This window comes from Panthera uncia (genome assembly GCF_023721935.1).
Source record: "Panthera uncia isolate 11264 chromosome D3 unlocalized genomic scaffold, Puncia_PCG_1.0 HiC_scaffold_8, whole genome shotgun sequence".
NCBI classification, from domain to species: domain Eukaryota; kingdom Metazoa; phylum Chordata; class Mammalia; order Carnivora; family Felidae; genus Panthera; species Panthera uncia.
Genome location: NW_026057586.1, coordinates 72,540,209 through 72,550,809, shown reverse-complemented (window position 1 = coordinate 72,550,809; position 10,601 = coordinate 72,540,209). Strand labels below are relative to the sequence as shown.

The window sequence follows — 10,601 nt, the reverse complement described above, 5'->3', positions numbered from 1 at the left end:
CAGGCTCTGGGCTGATGGCTCGGAGCCTGGAGCCTGTTTCCGATTCTGTGTCTCCCTCTCTCTCTGACCCTCCCCCGTTCATGCTCTGTCTCTCTCTGTCCCAAAAATAAATAAAAAACGTTGAAAAAAATTTTTTTTAAAAATGTTTTATTTATTTATTTTTCTGAGAGAGAGAGAGAGAGAGAGAGAGAGAGAGAGCAAGTGGAGAGGGGCATAGAGAGGGGACAGAAGATCCAAAGCAGGCTCTGCATGACAGCAGCAAGCCCGATATGGGCTTGAACCCTTGAACCATGAGATCGTGACCCAAACTGAAATCGGACATTCAACCGAGGCACCCAGATGCCCTCTTTTTTTCTAATACAGATGTTTAATGCTATAAATCACACCCCTCCCCCTGCCACCAAGTTCTGTTTTTGTGGCATCCCATAATTTCTGATATGTTCAGTGTTTCCATTTAAAAGTCAGTTCAAAATACTAATTTCTCTTTTGGTTTCTTCTTTGATCCATGGTTGTGTGTTATTTTGTTTTCAAATATTTAGAGATTTTTCCAAGGATCTTTCTGTTAATGATTTCTAACTTAATTTCGTTGTGGTCAATGTAGTTAGCATGGTTTTGAAGCCTTTTGAATTCTGGTAAATGTTCTGTGTGCACTTGAGAAGAATGCGCACTTGAGAATTCTGCTTTTGTTGGGTGGTTCTATTAAGTGTTAATCAGTGGGTGATTAACCCAACAGTGGTGTTGGGTGGCTCAGTGGATTAAGCATCCGACTCTTGATATTGGCTGGGGTCATGGTCTTGCAGTCGTGGGATTGAGCCCCAAATCAGGCTCTGAGCTGAGTGTGGGATTCTCTCTCCCTCTCTCTCGCCCTTCCCTCATTCATACTCTCTCCTCAAAATAAATAAAAGAAACATTTAAAAAATTAAAAAATAAACATTAATCAAAATCAAGTTGACTACTATATCCTTGCTGGTTTTCTGTCTACTTCAGCTATCAACTATTGAGAGGGAAATTGAAACCCCTGACTGTAATTGTATGTGTCTATTTCTTGTTGAACTTTTTGCATCATGTATTTTGAAGCTTTATTAGGTGCATAAATGTTTAAGATTATTATGGTTCCTTGACTAACTGACCTTATTATCATTGTGAAATAACCATTATCCCCCATATTTCTTGCTTTGAAACCGATTTGTCTAATATTAATATAGATATAGCTACTCCAGCTTTCCTTTGATTAGTTATTAGAAAGGGTATTATCTTTTCCCATCCTTTTACTTTTAACCATTTGTGTCTTTATATTTAAAGCGTGTTTCAAAAAAAAAAATAAATAAAGTGTGTTTCTTACAGGTACATGCAATTGGGTCTTGCTTTTTAAAATTGTTTATTTTTTTATATACATATATTTTTATTTTATTTTTATTTTTTAGAGAGAGAGAGCATGAGCTGGGGAGAGAGAGAAAGAGAGAGAGAGAAAGAGAGAGACTCTTAAGCAGGTTGCATGCTCAGTGCAGAGTCTGACCCAGGGCTTGACCCCATGACCCTGGGAATCATGACCTGAGCTGAAATCAAGAGTCAGACACTCAACCAACTGAGCCACACAGGCATCCTGGGTACTGCTATTTTAAATCAAATCTGACAATCTCTGCTTTTAAATGGGAATGTTTATACCATTTACATTTAATGTGATTACTAAATGTGATTACTAATTACATTTAATGTGACTATTGATATGGTTAGTGTGGTAATTGATAGGCCATTATTTTTTTCCCTTTATGAAAAAGTATCAAATTTATTTCAATATCTAGTTTTATTTATTTTTTTATTTAAAAAAAATTTTTTTTAACGTTTATTTATTTTTTTTGAGACAGAGAGAGACAGCATGAACGGGGGAGGGGCAGAGAGAGAGGGAGACACAGAATCGGAAACAGGCTCCAGGCTCTGAGCCCTCAGCCCAGAGCCCGACGCGGGGCTCGAACTCACGGACCGCGAGATCGTGACCTGAGCTGAAGTCGGACGCTTAACCGACTGAGCCACCCAGGCGCCCCTCTAGTTTTATTTTTAAATTAAAGCTGTTGAACAATTTTTTTGTAACTTATAATTCATTATCAGAGGTGAGGAAAATGTGAATAAGCTATTATATACTGACAGCAAATAAAATTCTTAGACTATGCACTTATAAAAGCCACGTGTAATAGTAAAAGTTCCAGTTATACTAGTTACCTGAAGGAAATATTCTTTAGCTCTTTATTGCTAATTTTAACACATTCTCATTTTGACATAATTTACCTTCTTCACCCAATTACTAGTATGATGAACAAAGTTTTTCCAAACGTTAAACCTTTCTTTACCACTTATGAAATATGACTTATTACTTTTTAAGACTTCCATACAAGAAATTTGAAATTTTAATTTTTACCATGAATCTATTGGATCAAAAAGTATAGAACATCACTACTAAATAAGGTAAGACAGAATAGAATAAAAAACACAAAAGTGGCATTTATTTAATCAGCAAATTATCTGATAAGACATTTTAACTACTTCACATTTCTACTTAGCACAAGAAAGAATAAACTGGTTCCAAGGTACCACAAGGTTTGGCATTTTTACTGCAAGCATTTAAGTCATAGTGTTATTCTACTCAACAAGACATCTCTAAGAAAATGGCAGTGTTCATAAGTACAAACATGGTTATATCTGGTAGGTGGTATTCTTCATAGTCAATATGAGAATTCTTTATAAAATTAGATTTTAAGAAATGCAGAATATCTGATAATTATCTCAAAGGCTAAAATGAGAAAAATGCAGAACACAGAAATAGTCATTGGTTAATATTTGGCTTTGAAAAAGCCAGAAATGATTCTATTCCAAGAAATAAGCGATAATGATAAAAGATATAATAATTAATATACTATATGTCTTAAAAGGCTTAAAAGCCAAAGCACACTTTCTACATCAGGATAATTCTGATTTTTAAGTTCTTAATTTCCTTCGTCCACAACAGGACCCTGTTCTAAGCCATTATTTGAATAGAGTTCATAATGTAGGGTCATTATTTTCCACAGGATGCTTTCATTACAGTACATAAACTGCAAAATGGCAAATGACTAAGTCAGTTATAAAGAATTTATAGCATAATAAATGCCAATTTACAATAACCATCAACAGACTTCTACACCAAAGCCTAAAAGTTGCTGCAGTAGAAGTCATAACTAACATGATTCTTCCATGTGCTCAGACTTTACTACAAATTACTGTCCTGAAAAACAGAAAAGACACCTCAGTGGGTCCTTCCAAAACTGCATAATTTTCCAAACGATTTACCTCTGGTTGTACAGCCTGTTCATTCCTTAAGTGCTTATGCAGTTATTTAGCTTTTGCAATATTTTCTTGACATTTTTGTTCCTTCTTTTGGTCCTTTTCCCTGGCCTCAATCATCTTGACCAATTTCTGGGACACTATGGCATTTACTAGAAACAATGGTGTAACGGCCAAAATAACTGTTGTAAGGAAACCAAACGGGTCTTTTGCAGCCCAATCCACAACATACTCAGCCCAGGCCTTTATATCAACCATCTTCATAGTTTTTGTTTGTTTGTTTGTTTTAAGTTTATTTCTTTATGTTGAGAGAGAGAATGCGCACAAGCAGGGGAGGAGCAGGGAGAGAGGGAGAGAGAGAATCTCAAGCAGCTTCCATGCTTAGATTTCCAACCCATGAACCTTGAGATCATGACCTGAGCTGAAATCAAAAGTCAGATGTTTAACCTACTGAGACACCCAGGTGCCCCAACCATCTTTGTAAAGGTCTTGTGCTTGAGTAGTGATCTCCAACTTTGAGATTATTAGTGAGCTAATTTCAATTTCAGATGACCCTTGCTTGTTTGTCTTCTTTACCTCTACCATACACTTGTGAGACAAGGTTTAAGTCCTGTATCTTCTTCCTTCTGTAAAGTGTCCACCAGCCTTAATCTCCAAATGCACGCAGCTCCAAATGGTATTTCACCACCATCAGCATGTCTCCTCCATCCTTGTTTTTCCCCTTGCTCATTCATCCTTCCCTACCGGCCCCACCAGCCTCGGGGGCCAAGTTCACCTGCCCCCCAGCCTCCACCACACCTTGGTCCACCCACACCATGGCTGCCTCTTCAGGGGACAGGGCAAAACCACTGTGGTGGCTGCCACCAGCCTCCCCTACATCACAGCCGGGACCATGGGCTCAGAACCCTCAGTAGGCCATTACTGATGGCCTATCATCTTGCTATTTATTTTCTATTTGTCCCATCTGTTCTTTTTTCCTCACTTCCTCTTTTTCTGGCTTTTTTAAAAGAATACTTATGAATCCATCATAAATCTCTACTGGCTTAACTCTTTTATTTTTTAAGTTTATTTATTTTGAGATCGAGCGCACATGCACGTGAATGGGGGAGGGGTAGAGAGAGAGGGAGAGAGAATCCCCAGCAGGCTCTGGGCTGAGAGTGGGGCTTGAGCTCACAAACCATGAGATCATGACATGAGCCAAAATCAAGAGTCAGAATGCTTAACGGACTGAGGCACCCAGGCGCCCCTCTGTTTTTTGGTTTTTTTGTTTTTGTTTTTTATTGAGGTAACATTCACATAAAATAAAATTAACCATTTTAACCATTGACCTGAGCCCAAATCAAGAGTCAGAGTGCTTAACAGACTGAGCCACCCAGGCATCCCTCTTTTTTTTTTTATTTTTTTTTTTATTGAGGTAACATTCACATAAAATAAAATTAACCATTTTAACCATTTTTTTTAAATTTTATTTTTAAGTAATCTCTACACCCAACATGGGGCTCAAACTCACAACCCCAAGATAAAGAGTTGCATGCTCTACCAACTGAGCCAGTCAAGTGCCCCACCATCTTAAAGTGTACAATTCAGTGACTTATAGTACATTCTCCATGTTGTGAAACCATCATCACTAATTGCAGAATGTTTTCATTACCCCCCAAAAGAAACCCCATAGCCATTAAGCAAGCACTCCCTATTCTCCCTTCCCCAGTCTCTGGCACCACTAATCTGCTTTGTCTCTATGAATTTGCCTATTCCGGACTGAATTTCATATATATGAAATCATACATGGCCTTTTTTGCCTGGCTTCTTTCACTCAGCATGTTTGCAAAATGCATCCATGTTGTAGCATGTATGAGTAATTCATTTCTTTTTATGGTTAAATAATATTCCATTGTATGGATGTACCATTTTGCTTATCTGTTCATCAGCTGATGGACATTTGAGTGTTGTTTTGTTTTCAGAGTTGCTTGAAGTTTATATTATGCATCTTTAAATTATCAGTGCACCTTCAAGTAATATACCACTTCTAATATACAAAATCTTACAATAGTATGCTTTCCTTTCTCCCCTCTTGGCCTTTTTGCCAATATTGTCATGAATTTTACTTTTACATATGTTACAAACCCCATAACACAATCTTTACTCCTTTGTGTAGATACAGATTTCCACCTGGTATAATTTTCCTAATGCCCAAAGGATGTCCTTTAACATTTTGTATAGTAGGTCTCCTCGTGATGAATTTTGTTCCCAGCCTTTGTAGGTCTGAAAACATCTTTTTTTTTTTTTTTAATTATTTATTTTTGAGAGAGACAGAGCAGGAGCAGGTGAGGGGCAGAGAAAGTGGGAGACACAGTATCTGAAGTAGGCTCCAGGCTCTGAGTGGTCAGTGCAGAGCCAGATGCGGGCCTCAAACTCACAAGCTGTGAGATCATGACCTGAGCCAAAACCAAGAGTTGGACACTTAACCAACTGAGCCACCCAGGTGCCTCTAATTTTGTTTAAACATATTTTTTTTTAATGCTTTTAAGTTTGTTTTTATGATCCTTTGACTCTTGGGGCCTTACTAATCCTAGAGACTGCCCTCCCAGAGTCGGTTAGGTCCTAGACAGTAAACAATTTACCTGCAGAGCATGCCTTTCGTATACAAATTTACTAATCAACTCCAAACACCTTTTACCTAATTATCATACACCAAACCAGTATTTCCTGTCCTAAATCACACCAGGGCCAGGTTATGGACAACTAGAGACCGTTCCTATAGCCAAGAACCCTCTGATTTTATTTGAATTAACAGATTCCAAGCCTTACTCAAACTTGTCTACCTTGCCTTGTCCCATGGAAACCACAATAAATGGTCTGAGGCATGCTCTCCCCTCACTCCTACTGCCCTTCTGACCCACCCTGAGGTTTCTTCATGTGATCCTGAATGGCATGGCACTCTCCCATCTCTTGGGAATTGTAATCAACTTCTTTGAAGGCAGTTATCTCCATGTCTGTCACTTTACTGTACCTGATTAAAACAAAATCCTTGGTACATTTTCAAACAATGGTCTACCCAATATTCTGTGAATTTTTTATCTGGTCGATGGGAACAGGAACAATTCTCAGCCTTGTGTAATGCCTGGCACTGTTATAATCCTTTTTGATGGTTCTTTCCCTGGCCTTGGTTACTTTCCTCCTATTCTCATGCTGATCAGTATTCTGAGTACTCTAAAGAGCCCTTCTACAGATCTCCTGGGTTCTCTGTACAGCTTTCTTCTCTCTGGTGTTCTGTCTCATGAACATGAGTTGCCTCAACCTCTCTGAACTCTTAGCTCAGATTCCTCAACCCAGGTAGCAGGGTCCACTTCAGTTCCCCTTCCCTGTTCCAGTGCCCAGAAACTCCCACAAGGCTGTAAGCCCATCTTTTTTTCCTCTCTTAGGGATTGCTTTCCTTTGGTATTTGAGTTTTAATTTTCAGGCATAAGACTAAATCCAGGTACTAACCTCAATTTGGCCAGAGACAGAAAAAAAATTACTGCATGTTTATTTATTTTAAGCTTATGGAATACCCAGCAGGTGAACACAGAAGCTGAGATAGCATCAATGCACCAACTGAATCTTAAACCCTCCCCTTCGCACAGATAACAAACCAGAGGCTTGGAGAGAAGTGGTAGTGGAGGTAGTCAGAACCAGAATCCATTCCTTAAATCTTGATCTAGTTATCTGACATCATTTTTTGTTCTGCATCTTCTTTCTCTTGCGAAGTTTCCCCTTTTAGAGTAATATATTTTCAAAAAAATATATATATATATGTTTTTTAAGAGAGAATGTGCTTAAATATCCAGACATCACACAATCTTGAGACTGTCCCTCCCTAAGCTTGGCAAAAAGTTGGAAGTTTTTTCTCTAGAGGGTGTAAATTTCTGGACTAGGAAGCCTGTCCAGAGATCTGGAAGACAATAGTCTTGACCTGGATGCCAATTCTGGGCATACTAGAATGCGGAAGCTCCCCAGCCCTCTTCCTTCACTGAGCTCCCACAAGGTCAGCAGTTCAAGGTAAAGCCTCCTGACAAGAGACTGGAAGTTTCCTCCGGGGCACCTGACCAGAGCCCAAGAGGAAAGTCCTAAAGATGGGACACTGGCTGGGGATTTACCAAAAATTCAATCAGCTCACCTTACAAGCACATCTTCTTACTATCCCACCTATAAATATAAGCAGACTACCAATGATTGCCAGGAAGCTAATGAAAGTCTGTAACACAAAAGACTAAAAGCAAAACAAAAAGAGGACAAAAAGTTTTAAAAAGGGGGCACCTGGGTGGTTCAGTGAGTTGAGCGTCTTGACTTCAGCTCAGGTCATGATCTTGCAGTTCGTGGATTTGAGCCCCACATCTGAACCCACGTCGGGCTTGCTGCTGTCATCCTATCAGCGCAGAGCCTGCTTCAGATCCTCTGTGCCCCTCTCTCTGCCACTCCCCTGCTTGCTCTATTTCTCAAAAAGTAAAACATTTTAAAATAAAAGGGGGAAGAAAACATCATGCAGGGCGATGAAAGCTTCAACAAAGTATATTAAAGTCCTTAGAGATAAGATACTGCAACCATGGAATGTGGTCTTAATTTAAAAAAAAAAAAAAAAAAAGGAACAGAGAATCAACTTGGAAATCTTCCATTAGGGGAGATCAAAAGACAAGAAAATGGGGTTGGTAAGGACAGAAAAAATAAGAAAAACAGAGATAGGTCCAGATCCAATACCTGAAGAACAGGAATTCCAGAAAGAAAAACCAGAAGAATAAGGAAAGGAAATCATTAACAAATAATTCAAGAAAGTTTCCCAGTAATGCCAGGAGTGAAGGTTAAGAGTCCATTCTGAAAGGCTCAACAACAGCCTGGCAAGTGCATGAAAACAGACCTCTGCCAAGGCCTGTCACTGAAATTTCAGAACCCTGGCGACAAAAGGGAGAAGGAGTCATATACAAAGACTCTCAGAACTCAGAATGGCTTCAGATTCTTCTAACAGCAACACTAGGTGAAAAGTAATGCCTTCAAAATTCTAAAGGAAAATATATTCCAAACTAGAACTTCACACCTGATCAAGTATGAGAACGAGACATTTTCAGACATGCAATTCTTTCAAACTACTTCCCATGCACCCCTTTTACTGCAAGCACTCTATCAAAATGGGGTATTAAACCAAGGGGAAGAGGTTACACAGAAAACAGGGGATTCAGCAGGAGAGAGCTCACAATGACAGCAATATATTAGGCACAAGGGAGAACCAGTTCAGATTGGACCAGGTCAAGAAATTGATAAAATAAACGATGTGTTATGCCCTTAGAGAACTCTGGGGTTGAATTAGTGACAAGTGGACAGAACACTAAGCTAATAACTAATAAAAATCCAAGAGGATTATTAATTCTAGGGAAAAGAAAGTTCTGCAGGAAGGTAACCTAGTTCACTATGTAGCTCAGCTGTGATTTAAATACCCAGTCGTGGGGCCCCTGGGTCTCAGTCGGTTAAGCGTCCGACTTCGACTCAGGTCACGATCTCGCGGTCCGTGAGTTTGAGCCCCGTGTTGGGCTCTGGGCTGATGGCTCGGAGCCTGGAGCCTGCTTCTGATTCTGTGTCTCCCTCTCTCTCTGCCCCTCCCCCGTTCATGCTCTGTCTCTGTCTCAAAAATAAATAAAACATTAAAAAAAAAATTTAAATACCCAGTCGTAACGCAAACACTTAATATGATTGAACTAGAATTCTATCAGGGAGATGGATGATGGGGAGTACATGCATGGTGGGCAAGAGGGAGAAAGAAGTCAAAAGATAATGCCTAAAATGGAAACATCAGTAAATAGCCAAGCACACGTTTATATTTGAGATATGGAGGCAAATACAAACTTATCAGCCAACAGCTGAAGGAGATACTGTGAAGCAGGGAAAATGGGGAAGAGCAGATAGGATAGGAGGGCTGCTGTTTTAATAAACAGCAGCCCTGTTTATTAAAGGTTTTAATAAACCTTTATTAAAGGTTTATTAAAGGTTTATTGAGGTTTTAATAAACCTCACAAAACGTTTTGCTCTTTCAATGCAAAACAATTGATATTCTTCCTAAAATGTAGGAATACAAAGCTGTTTTACAAACATATTTTGTTAACGTATTTTTTTCAGATTTATTGTGAAAACAGAATCACAGGGGAACCTGGGTAGCTCAGTTGGGTTGTCTGACTAGATTTTGGCTCAGGTCATGATCTTGCAGTTCGTGGGTTTAAGCCCCGCATGGCGCTCCATGCTGACAGTACAGAGCCTGCTTGGGATGCTCACTCTCTCTCAAAAAAAAAAAAAAAAAAAAAAAAAAGCAACAAATGGAACTGCCTTACTTTTTCAGGATCTAGACAGAATTTCAGCTAGTTTTTACTATGTAGAATCATGCAACACTGGTATTCCTCCATGGTTCCCAATGTAAACCACATCCACTCAGCTTTTCAGATCCAGGATGCAATTCATTAGTGTTAATTAAGTATAATGTGTTACTAAAGTCTTCCTATAAAAGTATAATTTAAGTAGTACCGTACTGACCTATTCCAGTCGAGGATATCAAAATGTGGTCTCAGATCTACTGAAACAGATTTACCTGGCAAGGGCATTGCTTAATATGCAGATTCCTGGGCCCTATTCCAGACTAATTCGCCAGCAATCTCTAAGGGTGGGGCCTTGGAATCTTCCTAACAAGATCCCTAAACTGATAATGAAATCTACAGCTCTTACTCACTATATTAGTAATTCAATAGGGTCATTAATAATAAGCCAATAAATCAATGCCTGCAAACCAAGGTCACGAGCAGGGAAGAGGGAATTTATACAGGGTAGTAGATATCACAATGTCCAGAATTCCACTTACAAACACTTCAGAGAAATTCTGCTCCATCCACATGCAACTCCACATACGAGTTTCTTTCCTTACCAGAAACGACACATTAACTTTTGGTCAAATTTAAAACAAATGAACTCTGGGGCGCCTGGGTGGCGCAGTCGGTTAAGCGTCCGACTTCAGCCAGGTCACGATCTCGCGGTCCGTGAGTTCGAGCCCCGCGTCAGGCTCTGGGCTGATGGCTCGGAGCCTGGAGCCTGTTTCCGATTCTGTGTCTCCCTCTCTCTCTGCCCCTCCCCCGTTCATGCTCTGTCTCTCTCTGTCCCAAAAATAAAATAAAAAACGTTGGAAAAAAAAAATTTTTTTTTTAAAAATAAAAAAAAAATAAAACAAATGAACTCTGATGCTAAGTGAAATAAGCCATACAGAGAAAGACAGTTACCAT

The 10,601-nt window shown here is 39.3% G+C and overlaps 1 protein-coding gene across 1 annotated transcript; it reads right to left on the bottom strand.

Moving 5' to 3' along the window:
* Positions 1-2,244: 2,244 nt before the first annotated feature.
* LOC125914021 (small integral membrane protein 15-like) lies at positions 2,245-7,746 on the bottom strand. The gene has a single exon (XM_049619124.1). It carries the CDS (start codon positions 3,577-3,579, stop codon positions 3,364-3,366), a length of 216 nt encoding a protein of 71 aa, XP_049475081.1. The 5' UTR covers positions 3,580-7,746; the 3' UTR covers positions 2,245-3,363.
* Between the last annotated feature and the right edge of the window lie 2,855 nt (positions 7,747-10,601).

Coding starts and splice junctions, on each gene's coding strand:
- LOC125914021 (XM_049619124.1), bottom strand. CDS start 3,579: ATGAAGATGGTTGATATAAAGGCCTGGGCTGAGTATGTTGTGGATTGG.